Source organism: Periplaneta americana, chromosome 4 (genome assembly GCF_040183065.1).
Source record: "Periplaneta americana isolate PAMFEO1 chromosome 4, P.americana_PAMFEO1_priV1, whole genome shotgun sequence".
NCBI classification, from domain to species: domain Eukaryota; kingdom Metazoa; phylum Arthropoda; class Insecta; order Blattodea; family Blattidae; genus Periplaneta; species Periplaneta americana.
In genome coordinates this window covers 93,201,984-93,220,182 of record NC_091120.1, presented here as the reverse complement: position 1 = coordinate 93,220,182, position 18,199 = coordinate 93,201,984, and the positions used below count along the sequence as shown (strand labels likewise).

Below are 18,199 nucleotides of genomic sequence, written 5' to 3'. Positions count from 1 at the left end.
TTTAGCTTTAACCAGAATCACTTCTGTTTTCTTTGACGCACGTAATAAACACAGAAAAGTTTTTTAATTTTTTTCTCAAACCTTGTCCTCTTCCGTTTGATTCCAGTGAAGGTTGTATACTTGTATCAAACATTAACAAGTGAATCCACTGGCGTAGTCCAGGAATGACGAGCTGGACTCATGCTCCCAGACTGTCTTCGAGCGTTGGTTCGAACCCCTCTTGGGCCGATAACCTAGTTGAGTTTGTTCTGAAGTTTTCTGCAATTGTAAGCCGAATGTCACACAATCTTATGACGAATCCCTGTGCACATATCTCGCTATAACTAATTCCAACGACGCTAGATGACCACGTAGTTGATACAGAGTCGATAAACAATGTGTTAAAAAGTAGGAATCTCTAATATTGTCGACATTGTGTAAGAGATCATGGAATGATTAATATGAAATTGATACTGTCCGTCCAGTGTTTCGAGACTAAAGCTCTATTTTAAAATATTTATCTCATTACACAGCATTCTAATTTTACTTTTTGTAAATACAAAAATGGAAGTAATTCTTTTCCGCTTTATGTGTAAAAATAAGTGCAGTAAAGGTCTGTATGTGTGAAATATTCAATTTTGCTTCTCACAAAGTGTGTTTGTATGTACGTGATAATGATTACCTTATAGAAGCTTTAATTTAATAATTTTATGAGTAAAATAATGAGATGGGAATAATAAAAAACCATTATTGTAGAAGGATAAATCAACACTATATTTTTAATACACTCTTCTCTATTAAAGAAGCCTTTAATAAAAACAAATGACAATCATCATAAATACACGTACTCAGCTCTATGTTCCATATTTTGGTACATTACATGTACAAATAAATAATAATTATAGTAATCAATAAACAGTCACAGGAGAAAAGAAACGAGAACAAATTGTTGCAATAGGAAATTCCTGCTATTGATCTCACGTCCACCATTATCCTAATACGATATTAACAATAGATTTGTTAAACTGGTGACGTGTGTATTTTTTTTACAAATACTAAACAGTTCAACCATACTAATTGTAATAATATAGGATATAAAATTTGTTGTAAGACATCGGGAATTTTTTCTTATATTATATTTTACGGTGTTGCCTCCATTGTCTTTAATTTTGATTCACTAGAAAATTAACGTCCTAGAATATCAGAACGTGATCGTGTTACGATAAAGTATGTATTCTTTAGAAAGAAATCTAAATATGGTCCACTTAAGCTAATATTGCATGTAATATTACACACAGGATGTTTCTAATTAAATGTCACACTTTCTTACTTCTCGAATCAAACTGAGAAGTAATTTAAATAGAAACACCCTGTCTTAGTAATGTGTTCCAAGTAAATTGTCCCAACTGTCTATAATAGAAGCAATGGTTTTGTTTGTTTTAAATAGTAGACCATAACGCTTGATCTACGAAGATATGCATATATGCCTTTATGAGAGGATTAAAGGATCTGGGAGGGTAACTTAGCCTCTTAGAATGTTGTGTAAAGTAACACTCCATCTATATAATACATGGAACACTAGAGACGTCCATTTAAAAAAAGGGCAGGACACTTCTTTTAATATTTGGAACTTTTCTTTCTTCTAAGATGATGTATATCAATATTTCTTATTTTTGACACACAACATAATATGCATCTTATTATTACTGTATGTAGTTTATATTATCATATTTCTTCACAAATGTACCCTGAAACTTTTTTGTCACAAGAACCATAGTTTCATGTTAACAAAACGAACTTTCTCTGACAAATACTATTTATATAGCAATTTACCCTGTAATATAGTGCCTGGGTAAAAAGTAAATATTATTTATTTTACTGTATACAAGCCACTAATAATGCATACTGGGAACATAAAGCAAGAGAGAAAACAGCTGGAAAACTAGTGGAAGGAGAGGGAAGATCTATACAAACAAGAATTGGCGTGAAGAATTTTGTACATTAATTCCTTTATCATACAATGCAGCAAGTGCTCAAATTTTACAATTCTCGTGCAAGAAACTTACGAGGTTGATACTTTTCACTTTTTGGTAAATTGCTTTTCTTTATTTTCAAAGAAAACAAAAATAGATATGCATTTAACATAATCATTTTGTGGACCTTGATTCTGTAAAAGGGCTGCGCACGAAATACACTCAAATTACGCCAACATGCTGAATTCATTTACGATAACTTTAATTTCATTTAATAAATTTTACTCTATTAATAATCATAATGATAATAATAATAATAGTAATAAGTCCTCTACACTTTATAGAATCAAGGTCCTAAACAGAATTTATATAAGTATCAAACACACATCGGCAATTATTTTCTTTCCAGGTAACAAGCAAATTATATTTAATAAATACAATTTTAGGGAACAATAAGCCACACATTTTAATATTTTAATACAAATGTCTACGGCCATAGAGAAAGTGAGGGAGGGAAAACAAACGAATCCCATTATGCGCTTGAATGAGAGACAAATGACAATCATGCACATGGAACACGAATTTTAGGAAGATACGTCATCATTCTTTTATTAATATTTATTACTTTATTTCAATGTATTATAGCCTATAATATTTGCTTTGTTATTTAAATACCGTTTAAAATAAGGTCATTCGTCATTTATTTTTTTATCTCTTTCCCTTTTATTTAATTACTATGTACACATACATACACACACTCTTTCACTGGAACTGACTGTATCTTCAAAGTACACGATTCACATTAACTTCATCTTTGTAACACTGTCGAAAAAATTCTCTCATATTAGAATGACAAAGATAGGGCCACCCTGTTCTTCTCTTTTCAATGTTACTACAACAATGACTGTAACACCCCTTCCCCCACAAAAATACTATATCAAAATCACTGCAAAACACACCTGGTTACTCATAACCTCTTGTAAATAAAATGTAACAGAATATCGATTGGAATACAATAGATCAAAGATATGAAATAATATTTCTGGCCATATTACTTTTACATATAATGGTTTCACAACTTGGCACGTCCAGTCTTGGGCTTAGCAGGTGCATGTATTGAAATAATACAACACCTGAAATGCTGATATTAGGGAATGTCGGTATTTAATATTCTGCAAATTCATCAAAGCAGAGTAGATCTTAAGTTGAAGAATTAAGGAACTATAAGGAAGTATTTATATTATGAGATATATGAATACAATTGCACATTCTATGTCGATTTTTGTCAATTTTGAGTGACTAAGAACTAGTTATTCTTAAGATTTAAGTAAATTTTGAAAGAAAACATGTCCTTTGTAGTATGTTTAATACCATTTACTTTCATCAAATTATGAAAACTTAGCCCAACATATTCTCTGATAATAAAGAATATCGTGGGAAAGTTTGTCTTCTGTTTTGGTGGTTGTGAATTTTTACAAAGTCATTAGCGATTGGTTGTATGCTAAGTAAAATAACATGTAAAATATTTCATTTAAATGTAAAGAATTTAAGATCAACTCAGCTTCAATATTCAACATAAATATACCTGCTTTAATAGCATGTTACGTAAGTAATAGATTTAAAGGAAGTTGTTTGTTTAGTTAATTTAAGCAAAGAATTATTCATTCCAAATTTTTAATAAACAATGTTAAATGTAGGAACACTATTTCTTTGTTTTAGTCTATTATCTGAATGCGTAATAGTATACACATTTCGGTTACCTGATTTTTGCAAATCAATATAATTCAAGTAACAGTAATGTTAGTAAGTTAATTTCCTTACACCTAAAGACAAACCGTTTAACATTGTGAATAGTTATCGAGGTTTAGTAAGACACTACTATATAAGTAATAAATTAATTTAAATTTTTCAGTCTTTTGAAACAAGCATGAGAACACACTGTTCTCATTCCATCACAAACAATATTTGAATACAGTTAGCTTCGCCTTGAATAAGTGAAGAAAAATTGATGAAACAGAATAGATCCTCTGGCCATATCCTGCAGTCGAGTTCAAAAAAGTGAACTCTAAGTAGTGAAATTAAAAAAAAAATCTATTTTATATTTCCAGAACAATAAATATTTCTGAAATTAATTTAACATGCTTACGTGCTCTAAGAGTGATTCTACATTAAGATATTTATTAAAAATTCTTATTATAATGTTGCCTCCAATTATAATATCTGTTAAAAGTTATTCTAGAGAAAGTACCTATATTTATTTCTAGGCCTGGAATAAATTTAACACAGGTATGTCACAAGGAAGTATTCACAAATGTAAAGAAATGGCGAATGAGTGATGAAAATCATGTTTTAAAGTACGCATCATTAAATGTAGTTGGCCAGACAAATTCCAAGGATATCATCCCACATCTTTGTAGAGATGAAATTTATAATCAGTATACACATAATTTTACAAAGCTTTGGTATAAGTTACATCAATTAACCAATTAAAGAATTAAATACAAATAATAATTTCACAGTCTTACGACCACAAACCAATTTCTTTCAACACTTAATACTCATTGGAATGGCTGTCCAAAACTTGGATTGCAGCCCCAATCATCACTAGGATGCATCAATAATAACCCCAGTTCGTTCAACCAGTGGACTTACTTATGGGCTTACATCAAGAATTTCCATTGAAATCTGAGGTACATAGCTGCAGTTTTGTGTTATCTACCACAATTTAACACTTACAAAGACATGGTACTTCCAAGACAGTAAAGATTTCTTTCATAGGTTCTGAGGTACTTCTACAAAGGGAGAGATGTTAGGGTAAAAATATTTCTACCCATCAATATTACTTTCTTGCGTAAGTATAACAACACTTTTAAACCTTTTTCCAACTATTGCCAGAAAAAATACAACAACAATTTTAGGGGTTTGAAACTTTATACACATATGAGTGTCCATGTGTATTTTGTGTGTAGGCTATGTGGTCTCGCCGAATTCCTTCCACACAGTTTCTGATGTAAAAAGTAATTTAAATCACCTGTTTGTTACTAAATGCAACAAAGACGTGCTACCTATCATTACTTTTCGGGTTCATAATGATTCACTGGATGGTATAATCAACAGTTTATGGTAAGATGATTTCTATAATTATCTACTTCAGTTCAAATATGAATCAATGAGGTATTGTTCATCTAACTGTTATTTCCCTGTTTCAAATTGTCTTTATTTTACAATGGACTTCTTCTTGACTCGACCGAGGGGGAGATGTTCCGCCAGGAGATGTAGTAATGGGAGAAGAGAATAAAGGGTGGAATAGAGACTCTGGTTGAAACAGCATCCATATTTGTGTACTCCTCTACGAATTTGTACCTGATAAACAGCTTGTAAGCTATCTACACCTGTAAAAAATAATTTTTCTTCAGAATTATTTGATATGATCAGATGTTCCAAGTGATCTTTATCGCTAACATCATTCGTGGTTTCTAACATTTCTCTCATATTCATTTTAGTGTTAATTCCTACGATACCTATTTGTGAGGTTCTCAACACAATTTCAGAAATTAACAGACACAAAAATGAATGCTGAATGTTGATACTTATGTCTCTGGAGAAGATATATGAGGATAAGATGGAGGAGGTTTCTAGTAAATGCTCTGAAGAGGAAGATGGCGGAACCCTCCCCATGGAAAGAGTCATGTGGTGTCCTTGGAGGCTGATGCGCTGGAGTCGCCAGTGTCTTCTCCACCGCTAATAAGTGCTGGAAGTATATGTCCACCGCCAGCTTTATTATTCTGGTTCACGACACACTTCCTCATGTGTTTCTCCAATGTAGATGGCACGGAGAACGGCATTTCGCAGAATCGACACCTGTACACATCCTTGCCAAGTCTGCCGTGAGTTTTCATGTGGCGAGTTAGCTTAGAACTTTGAGCGCATGCGTACGAGCACAATTCACATTTGTATGGTTTCTCCCCCGTATGGGAGCGGCGATGCACTGTGAGATTGCTACAGTTTTTGAACACCTTTCCACAGTACTCACACGTATCATTGCGCCTATTTTCCTTCTTGAGGTGGTGGTGTTGCTGCTGAGAAACTGGACCACCAGGCAAGCCGAGGTTCAACGCGGCAGCAGCAGCTGCTGCAGCTGCTAGGGATGACGCGCTGGGACCTGCCTTCGAACCTCCTCCAGTTGCTTTCAGTAAAGCACTCTCTGCAGACTTTGAGGAACGACTACTGAGGAGATCCATTGTAGGAGTGTCCCCACCAAATAGATGATCTCGATGGTGAGCCGCTGCCATAGCTGGTAACCAGAGCCCTGCGTATAAGCCATCTCTATCAGCACCAGGATTACTGCCCCGACCCAACGACGTCGAGTGGTGATTTTGATGATTCTCAAGATCCAGTTTCAGCCGTTTGTTAGCAGCATCGAATGGATTCTCGAAAGCTGCACTAGTCCCAAACAGGCCGTGGGGAGCACCTATCAAATCTAGAGGAGGCTGACCGGCTGCAATTATGTTTTTTGCGAATTCTTCACGAAATCGCATTGCTGCTGCTGATTTATCCATCAGACCATTTTCGAGATTGTTTTTCGTTACCGCAGGCGATGTTTTTACTCCACCATTATTGTTGTCAGCTATCAGCGGGGACCTGTGATGAAGGTCATCCTTGTTATTAATGTGTAGTTGATGCGACCCCACAACAGATTCTTGGAGCGCTTGTTTGTATGCCTCATTGTATTGTTGGATATTGCTCAGCCCGAATTTGTCCATCAATTCACCTACTAAGGAACCAGAAGTACTAATTTTCTCAAGAGGAGTTGGTGTCGGAGTAGGTCGAGGCGTGTTGTTGTTGTTGGCTTTATTTGCATCTCCAGATACATTATTCGGTGGGGTCGATGATGTAGACTTGGTTGTAAGATCTTCAGGTGCGTCTCCACCAAGATCATCATCGTCGTCGTCATCGTCGCCTTCCTCCTCTTCAAGTTCCATTTCTTCTTCTTCCTCCTCCTCTTCCTCTTCTTCTTCCTCATCATCGTCATCTTCATCGTCGCCATCGTCATCTAAAGTTTCAACCGAGCCAGTATGAGATATGTTATCCGGTGTCGAGTTGGTACTTCCCCCATTGGTAGTTCCCGCCTCGCCACCGGCCTGCCCGTTTCCCGCCCTCAGTGCACGACGGTGAATCTTCATATGCCTCTTCAGCTTGGAACTTTGGGTACACGCATGGCTACATACGGCGCATTTATAGGGTTTCTCTCCTGTATGCGTTCTCCGGTGGACAATTAGGTTGCTCTGGAAACGGAACTTCTTCCCACAGAATTCACACGCCCTTATCCGTTCTTCGCCTCCACCACTACCACCACCACTAACACCACCCCCACCATCACCTCCATCGCCTCCTCCACCGCCGGTCTCAGTAGTCCCTGACAAAGACGTATGACTTCGAGAAAAATCTGACGTCTTCAGGTTCGTTGGAGGCGTTGAAGCAGATCTTGGAGTTGAAGTAAGGGCCACTGCAGTGCTATTGACAGGATCGGAGAGTGGCGACTGCTTCTCAGGCGAGGACAGTGACTCCGGTCGATTGCTTGTGTGAGAGGTCGCCGAACCGCTGGTGTTGTTATTGTTGTTGCTAGTGTTGTTATTGTTGTTGTTGAGTAGAATAGGGGTAACGACGGAGCTCACTGAGGGATGATGACTGCTACTGCTAGGTGGACTCGTGAATGGGGGAGTTAGTATAGGTTTCCTCGGGGAAGGTGACGAGTTCCCATTCGCTGCTCCTGGACTAGTGGTGCCGGCCAATTGTCGAAGCCGTTGTGAGTAGAAGTCGAGTTGTGGTTCCAGGGCGAGCCCGATCGACGGGGCTGGAGGAACAGCGGAGGAACGAGGTGGTCCTGTAGACGTGGGAATGGCTGCCGACACTCTGTCCGACGTCGGAGGACCGAACGGTGGATGGGGAGGTGGTACGCCTCCGGCTGCAGCTGCCGCGGCGGCGGCGGCAGCAGCAGCAGCCAGCCCTAGTCCATGATGCGGGTTGAGGCGAAACTGCTCCGACACAAGCTGCTCCATCCGAAAGTGATGGTCGTGGTGACTAGAAGGTCTTGTGAACAAACCCGCGGTGCTGGGAGGTCCACTTCCTGGAGCGACGTGATGGTGACTGAGGTGGTTGCTCAAAGGTGCTGCCATAGACGTAGGGGGAAACTGATGATGGGGTCGGTCTCCTAAGGGCATCCTCAGGAGACCACCAACACCAAAAGGGTTACTGTTATGCAGAGGGTGGTGGGGGTCGACCAAGGAGGAAGATGGTGGTGGGGGATGGTGCAGGACTTGATGGTGGGATAACCTTGAAGAAACGCCCGGAGGTGGTAGAGACAAAGGTGCTGCACCCACAGGAGTGGTGGGTGCGTTGTTGCTGTTGCCGGAGGAACTGGAACAGCCGGAAGAAGTAGACGACCCCGAGCATGAGGAAGACGACGACGAGGAGTGGTTGTTGCTGTTTGCGGTGCCACTCGCGTTCTTCCCCGCTGCAGACAGCGAGGAAGTAGTGCAGGGCGATGAAGAGGAGCCCGTCGAGGAGGAGGAAGGTGACGACTCCACATAGATCTTGATGCCGTGGCTGTTTTGCACGTGCTGCACGAGACGCCACGCCGAATGTAGTCTCTGCTTGCACGTATGACACACGTAGTTGCTCGGTTCTGAAACCAGACGAAAATTTCATCACACTACACGCGTAGTAGTAGTTAATTCGTCATGCCGCTAGTAGTCTATCTTATATTGAAGTTTATGGAACATGTGTTTTTAGTTGATTACTAAGGTTCGAATAAAGCAGCTGTATCAGGATAGGCATCCTTGATCCGTGCAGTTTGTTTACAAACATTCACTAGTTGTCGCGTGTCCCCCCAGCCAACAGTAATGACAACGAATATTCATTTCCTATCGGCTTTACTGTCCATTCACTGAAGTTTCAGATAGGGGATGGGAAGTGCTCTTCCCAGCAGATAGAGTTTTAGCTAGTGGAAGGGGGTAATGTTTACATAATAGTCTGAAGCAAGTCAAGGCGCTATCCTATACAGCTATACAGCCTATCCTGTTACAACTACTTTACCCGAAGGTTATTGATTATTATTAATTGAATTTCAATAACTAAATAGTGTAATTTTCCCAAATATGTTCATCCTCGTCTGTTTATAATTTTTTTTTGTAGATACTTTTAAGTAACATAATTGAAAATTAAATAAATAGAAGAAATTAGCGTACTCGTACATTTAGTTTTATCATCATATTTAGATATAAAAGTTGGGTATAGCTTAAGTTTTCCATTATATTATGTAAAAATGTCGAAGTTTTTGTATGCTTGTTTTATTATGGTTTTTACCATTTTCAACCATTTCATTTTTTAAAGATTTTCAATTTGCAATAATTATTCAATTTATTATTAAGAAGAATATTACTAATTTAATTTTTGAGCCCATTTATTTAGACTTTTATATTAACTAAATAATGTCCGAAAATATATATTTCTCTTAATTGAAATAATTAAAAGGAAAATGCAATATAGTTTCCAAATGGTAAGTTTCACATTATAAACTATTTAATTCATCAATCAAACACAAGTGAACATTTATAATTTTAGTGAGTTCAGAAGGACAGTAAGATATCTTGATCCAAGTGGAACATATTTAATGAACGAAACACACAACACAGGATACTGACTGAGGATAGAGTAAGTAATGATTTATAGTAGGATATAATTTACAAAAATCTGCAACTTGTTAAATCATTGAAATAGTCCTGTACATTTTACTGACACAGTCTGTATAATTTTCTGTCAATTTTATATTATCTGTAAAACTTAATATAGAGTTCAGATTCATCTGCTAGTTGTTATGGAGACCGACTGTAAATGAAATGTAGAGAATTATTTATTCGCAAGCTGAGTTATATTGCAGTGGTTGGAGAAATTCAATAGGCCGGAGCCTCCTGTCTGATACAACCGCATAATTTCATTTCCAACAAAGTCCCAGATAGTGTTTCTGAATCTACACGGGGAAGTTACGTTCCAATATTCCATACAATTTTGTGAGGGCGAGGAGAATCAATGAATTTGATAGCACAATTTTCGTTCCACCATCCCTTTTAGTCGTCAGGAGTTTATCGTTTTATTTTAATTGTGCTTCTGGCCACAATAGTATATAGCTGAGTTGTTGGACCCAGTATGTATTAACAATGCCAAACTCGGTCCCGCCCGGACAACAGTCTTACGCACCGCTGACTGCCAAGTAATCAAGCAAGGCATCATGATGCTCGCGCTGCAAGCGAAGTCGACAATCGGACTGCAGGCGGCTTAGGAAGCTGGAAAACACGACGTTGTTTTATTTCACGTGCCTACTAACACTGCCTAATCGTAAATTTTTCCTGAGAAAAGATATCAAGTAAATGTTTAAGAGATAGCACTATTCATGGATCAGTGATGTACCCAGGGATAGTGAGCGATGCTCGTGCTCTGAGATTGTACTCGGCCGTAGGTTCGAATTTCTCTTTGTCTGATTTTTTCAAGGATTTATCTACCTATAAGGCGAAACTCAGGTAATATCGTGGTGTTTTAATGAATTAATCCCATCCAAATAGCATCTATCACTAAGCACATCGACGTCAAATAACTGTGCATCTGTCAGAGCATCGTAAATTAACAATAGTTGATTACAAATTGTTTCATATTATGAAACTACGAGTATGTTCGAAATAGTGACGAAAGGACAGTGAATGAAAAAAATATATATAATAAAAGCCAAAGAACACTAATGAAATACAGGTATCAAGGTTACTCACATAGAATAATGGATACATAAAACTGTCACACTGATATATGGATAGAAGCAATCAAATAAATTTGAAAAATATAAGGATATTAAAGGAAATGGACAAACATGAAACGTGAATGATTAATGAACGAATATGGAAGAGTATTTTTAGGGTATTATTATTATTATTATTATTATTATTATTATTATTATTATTATTACTATTACTATTACTACTACTACTATTCCTGTTATTATTGATAGCGGTGGTGGTGGTAGAATTGAAAACAACAACGGTGGTGAATTCCATTATTTATTAAACACAGTCATGTTATTATGTTGGTGTTTTACGGTGTTGTCTATATTTTTCGTCTGAACCTCTATACTTAATTTTTTAAGTTGTCAGGAAACAAAAGAAAGAACCTCTTATTTTCCTTCCTGTTAAATTTGTATAGAATCCAATAGGCTAAAGACACATTTAGATATTACTCTGATACAATTTATGAATTATTTATCTTCATGTCCTTTGCCATGGATAATTTGGTAAAGTAGCCTACGTGGCCAATAATTACTTCACGATGAGGCCACGATAAAAATAGATTTCTTATATTTTATATCCTTTGTCATGGATGATTTGGTAGAGCGTGTGTGTGTGTGTGTGTGTGTGTGTGTGTGTATGTATGTGTGTCTAATGCCTACCCACTTTGCGTGATTCGGGTTCCGCATACTGCGGATAGATGGCAGGACTGTGACCTATTTTCAAATTCCACATCACTTCGGCGGTTTTATGCATGATGTGTATCTGCGAAGAGTTAAAATGGGTGAGGATGATCATATATGTCTACCAATTACCTCGCGATGAAGTTCCGTCAAAAATTGTCCTTTGTCATTCCTTATCTTAGCAGCGAATTTGTAGGACCTATGGGTCTTACTAATAAAAACTCTATATACAGATGTTTAACTGTCTTATACTTATACAACGAGTAGCTCGTATATAAGTCGTGTGTAAATTCCTTACTAATAATCACTACATACGTCGTGTATAACAGTATAATTGTTACACAGCTACGTCATAGTTTCGTCATTTCTTCGTTACGAAAGGCAATAGAATATCTGAGGTTCTCTACTGCATCCGGTAGAGCGCTCTAGTGTGGCGTGTTAAATATCGATAGTACAACTGGCTCTAATCGATTACCACACTACATTTTGGTCAAAGAGTACAAGCTACAGCAATATTATTCTAATAATTCTATGATCTTTGGTTTGTTCTTCTGTGGTTACAAGGTAAACATCATCATAAAATGACAGTCGATACGAACAGCTGTTAGAGGGGCGGCCATTTTTTTTCTCTATATACAACGCTTAAACAAGGGGTTTCATGCATATAACTACTGCAAAGCAATTCCCATTGTATAGTTACAGCCTGTTTATACGTCCATAGCTTATTCACGGTTTATTAGTAACGTTTTCTGTCTCAACTCTGCATAAGTCTCGTATAAAAACTATACACGGTTTATTAGTAACACTGTATTTATATATTATTCTTAATAGACGAAAGGGCAAATGGTACAATTCTGCACATAAGAAAGAAAAGGGAATAGGAAAAGAAATGTTAGAAGAAAAATAAGAAGAAGAAAAGAGAAGGAGAAAGAGAAGAATATGACGACGACGGCGAAAGAAAAGTGGACGGAATGGAAAATAAGCTGCAACAAAAAATTCAGGTTTTGTTATTGAATATAGAAATGGTGGTTTTGCCCTAATTATTTAGACGCCTATACGTATATTATCAAAGTAGCCTATATTAGAAATGTATTCTCTTTTAAAAAGTATTCCTCAGTAGTGGTTTACTGGACCAATATATTTGTTAAATAACGAAGACTGTTGAAAGAGAAAAAGAACTTGAAGAAGAAAACGAAGAAGAAGAATAAGAAGAAGAAGAAGAAGAAGAAAGAAGAAGAAGACAAAGTAATAATGATCATATACAATAATCGCTAACAACCATTCTTATGAGAACTAAAACATTATGTATAAACAAATTATAATAAAAAACATACATTTCTGGAACATATACAAGAAAAATTCATCCTCAATGTCTTAGAAATTGTGAACTACAGCAGCGCTAATATTATGCTAAATTAACAGACGATTTATTTTACTTCTCAAAAGTAAATACATACAAATATTTTGGGCAATAACTCGATCAATTTATTTTTTGTATTTTCAGAGTTTGTTTCACAGAAATGTGATCATGCTGTTTTAGTAAATAAGAACGAATTTAAGCGTAACAGCAGTAGCGGAAATGTAGGCCTATCAATCGAGAATATCGTATTCCTTGCTGAGTTTCACCTGAAATCATTGTGACTTTTTAACATGATAGTAGAAGAATACTAGATATAATTCAGTGTCCTGTACGATAAGAGAGTAGAACACATGAGAACAAATAAAAAAATAATACGCAAAGTGCTTAATTCAACGTGTTATAAAAACGAAAGGCTATACTGCCCCAAACTCGAACTTTTATCTTTGCGTTATCTTCCATGATAGCTCTTGCAATTTGATATGTACTGGTTTCCTCGTCCAGAAAAAGAGCTACCGGAACATGATGATCACGACCATGAAAATGACCTCAAGTCAACCACGACAATGTGAAAAATACAGATTTTAGGTATAAAATAACTAGGGCGTTGGTAAATATTAATAATTGTCTGTAAAGAGTAGATGAGACTAAAGAAAACAGAAAGGCGACCTGAATTTAATATTTTCATACTAACAACAATAATTTACCATAGGCTACCCTCGATAGAATTCGAACCCACACTCATCTAACTGCACCACTAACGTTGGTTCGACAGGACTCCGTTAGAATCCGTTAAAATTGCAAAAGCTACTTAAACGAAAAAAGATTTCTCGTCATTATAGGTGTAATGAAACAATGAAAACTTGTTCTCCATATCTATCAATAGATATTCGTTGATTATTTGTGGCAATACGGAAATAATGAAGTGTGAATTGTAAAAGAACTACAGGGTCTATCCCTATCATTTTATTATATATCTTTATTTAACGTTTCTCTCAAATCACAGAGATTTTCAGAGGGAAAAACTGCCGAACAGCTAGTCTGTTTACCAGAAATTTAAGAGATTGTGGCGGGCATTAAGTTTGGCTATCTTTCAATTTGAATCCGTCATAGAACCAAACTAGGACTACATTGTTTTGCAAAGGCGTTTTCTGGACATTACAAAGCATAGCTCATCTAATTGTTGCATAGGCCTACTGATTGTCGTGCATGAACTGAAACAGAACAATATTAATCAGCGCTTAGACAGTTCAGTTGCGTAATCTTTGTTAAAAACCTCATCATGACAAAACTAGTCATGCGACATTTTTCTATGTCTCTTTCCATCGTAATATCGGCTAGAGTGCGCGCAAGGGTATTGTTTGGGACAAAACGTCCGCCTGACCTCAACGCATAAAAGAAAAAGATTCTTTGGAGCGTAGGGGGTGGGCGAATTTCAAAACCAGTGCATAACCCCAGGAAGATGACAAAGCTAAGAGGTCTACGGAGGTACAGGGTATGGGGAGGGTTGTAATTACTATGAGGTACTAGGGGGTGAGGGTGGGAGATTATAAAGGGAAAGAGGAACGGATTTGAGCGATAGAAGTCGTCATTATTTCACAACACCCCTCTCGCCTTTTATTCTTGTTTTTAAAAGCGGGTACGTGTCCACCACGTGACATTATGGCTAAGGGTGGGATAACCAATTCTTCAGAAATGTCAGCAACTCACATTATTATTACCTTGGTAATTTGTAGTCGATAATTTAATGACACTGTATCAACTACTAGATTGTATAGCGTTTATGTAATTGGTCATAGCGAAATGGTATTTTGATGTATCCGAGAATTCGCCACGAGATTATCTGAAGTTTAAAGCTACAAATGCATCGTGAACTTAACCAGGGCTACGATAATTAAAGATAATAATGAAAAATGAATAAAATGATGGCGAAATGAAACAGAGTCTGGAAAAAAGCCCATACAGGTAACTTGTTCCAACCAGGATTTGAACCCGGGACCGTTCGTTTGACGTTCAGACATGCTAATCATTAGACCTACTCCAGAATGGTGGATTACAAACAAGTAGGCCTATAATTTTTCCTCATGATTTAGAAAAGTTAAATTCAATCCATCCCCAATAGGATTTGTATACTCACAATTGAAGGGTTCAGAACCATAGTGGGCCAAGCGCCATTTACTAAAACCGTAGAAATCAAGAGTTAAAATGAAGTTTCGCCATAATTCAATGGAAACCCAGGCCTATAGCAAGTAATATAAAGTATACACATTCGAACTAAATGATATGTCAATCTTCATTAAACTATGGTAACTTTAACCCTTGCTTTCTCAGTTTTTAATGAATGGCGCTTGGCCCACTATAACGCTGAACCCTTCATTTAAAACATCCCTGATATCTGAAGCATTCTGAAGCCAAACTCCACTAAAATTGACCTGAGAAAATAGGACTAAAGTTGAAAACTTCAGAAGTTTAGATACAGGAATCAGTAAACAAAATAGATTCTGCGATCTGAATAACTCTAGCTAAAGTTAATCGTCATGGAACTGAGATATTATGTCCTTACGGTGCATTGTAACCACGTTAACTTAATTACACAGGAAGAGTAGGGATAGATTTGGTTTATGAATACATTTCGCCAAATTAGTTGGTAAATAGTTCCGATCAGTGATAATTTATAGCGTCAATGAAATGTGTTCTATAGTGTCAGTGAAATGTGTGCTAAAGTGTCAGTGAAATGCGTCATAGTGCCACTACAGTGAGTGAGATGAGAGTAAAGCGAAAGACTACTGAAACTTATGTAGGGCCTATACATAATAATGTAGGTTGTAATGTTTTTATTATTATTATTGTGTTAAATTATATTGTGTATTCTTATTGTAGCCTATTGTGTATAAAATTGTAGGCCTATCGTGTATTGTATAATTGTATTGTGTATTGTAAATTTATTGTGTATTGCTTATCATTTCTTTATTGTGTATTGTTTATATTGTGTATATCACTGGCACCGGGTGCATGCCCACTTGCAGTGTAAATAAATACATACAAATATTATTGTTAAAGAAGATATAAAAATATGAAAAAAGAAGAGAAATTGATACGCCCTTCACTCCATGAAAAGAACTACCGAAACCGTTGTTGCACAGCTAGTCTAGAACCATGAAACTCAGTTACAGCGATGTAAAATATATAAAAATAATTAGACCACTATTTTTAACAAACGATTTTGTAATAGTAAAGGAAAAAAATTCAACGAAAAAGCCACAATAATTTGTGCAATTTGTAGAGTAAGTAAAGACTTTGCAATGCTATTTAATCTTCACGGTCCTTGAGCATTCTTGGCTTAATCTGCGTTTGGTGGGAGGGGGGGGGGCGAACAATATTGGGACACTCATAATGTGGAGTAGATACGACGTCTGGTCTCTAGCTAGAGCACATTAGGTTGATAAATTGTCAAACAACATATATACCTAGCCCAGGAGGGATTGAAATCCACAAGCGTAGTGTTAAAACTTGCTCGGTGTAAGAACTCGCTTGGTGCACCGAGAGCGGCGTTGTTAATACGTACAACACCCAAGAATTACGTGATTATGTTCCTTAACCTGTTGCAAAACTCAGAAAGGTTGGGGCTTATTGAAATCTAAAGATCATTGCGATCCTGTACTTTAGTGAAATGTATCTCGCATAGAATATGAATAGTAAAACCCGTCGTGATATGAACACCGCAATTTAACCATTAAGGCTTGCAAAACCTGACTTCGACCTAATCGTGAGAGTCCGAATGTTTCAAAGCCTCCTCCATGTCTACTCCATCTGTAGAATAAAAAGTGACGAGGGAAGCTTATACCAATTTGCGTTGCGGAAAATCTGTCATAAAAGTTAGTAATAAACTCGTCCGTGAGTGTCGCCTCAATTTCTGATATTGTGTACAAGAGAGAAATGTTTTGAATATGTGGGCGACCGGGGGCGGGGGGAGTCAATGAAGGGAAGGTTGAGTTGAAGTACGAGGAGGTGACGGGAGGGCGGGGAGGTAGGGAGGAGGAGGTCGGATTGATGTCGCAACGGTCCTCGCTTTTTAAAGCCGGTTAACCGTGATTCCTATTCGTCTTTTGTTGATGACGCGAACGTAGATCGTCGTCCATCACAGTGTGAACTCAGCTCAGAGGAACAATGATTCAACACTCGTTGTAAATATCGAGGACGCAAAGCCAATGCGAAATATTGTGCCTATGAACAAGAGATAATCTGACTGTTTTGAAGTCTTCCTAGAGCGATAAGAAGAGTAAGCATCGTGTCATGCAGATGTGTGTTGAGTATCGAAGTGGAGCTCTGTACATCGTAAACTGTGAGGACCAGATGAATATGGATTTTGAGCTTCCTATTTAACAAATTTACAGATTTCTTTGCGGATAATGATCGCCGTAAGGGAAAAGACGATCATTCATTGCAGTCGGCCATGATATAGTCCACGCAGCGGTTAATGTACACCCACAGTCTAGTATAGCCTATATAGTAACGAAGCTTGAGTTGTGAGGGTGCTAGGAACAATAGATTGTGCCGGTACTATTTCGCATTGTCTGTAATGAGGTGATATTACCGATCCTAGTGGTTACCAACTATCTATGGATGCATATTTACTACGTATTGAGCTTCGTGACTTATATACTAGACTGTGGTACACCTCTCAAGTACAGAAACCTTAGACTCAGAAAGAACACCACATATGAACTTCGGTAATGGCTTTTCACTGGCAGCGTCTAGGAACACGGCGAAGGAATAGAATTAAGAAATTAAAGTACACACATCTAAGAAATAACATGTAGTAGTAATAACATTAATATGAGTAATAGCACTAAGACAAAGACAAAATCCACCGCTGTGAAGTAATGATCAGCACGTCTGGCTATGAAACGAGCGGACCTGGATTCAAATCCTGGTTGGGATAAATTACCTGGTTGAGGGTTTTTCAACCAATTGAAGTAGAATTTACTGGGTAATTTTCGGCGTTGGACCTCGGACTCATTTCGCCATCATTAATTCACATATCATCATTCATACAATAGCCCAGGTTTAAGTTCACGGTGCGGAGTGCTGTACTTGTATGAGAGCGCGGCCGTTCGGCTATCCCATCATTCATAAGAATAAGAGTGGTAAGCACAATAAGCCTTAGACTGCAGTGTAAGTCTTCGGGTCCCTCCTCCGTACAAGAGAGAAAAAAAAAAGAACCAAGACATAGTTGCATGAAAAGAAGAAATAATCGCAGTAGTAGTAAAAACAAAATTATTAGTGTTAGTGCAACAGCTCTTCAGATATAGGAGAGTGGTAATAGGATTAATAGAGCAGCGTAGTAGTAGTAGTAGTAGTAGTAGTAGTAGTAGTAGT

The 18,199-nt window shown here is 37.3% G+C and overlaps 1 protein-coding gene across 1 annotated transcript in view; it reads right to left on the bottom strand.

Moving 5' to 3' along the window:
- Positions 1–726: 726 nt before the first annotated feature.
- Cph (BCL11 transcription factor chronophage) overlaps positions 727–18,199 on the bottom strand; it is a 380,914-nt gene continuing 363,441 nt past the window's right edge. The window contains exon 3 of the mRNA XM_069823734.1: positions 727–8,637. Within this exon, the coding sequence (XP_069679835.1) occupies positions 5,639–8,637 (2,999 nt within the window). The 3' untranslated portion in view covers positions 727–5,638. The remainder of the gene's footprint in view (positions 8,638–18,199) is intronic.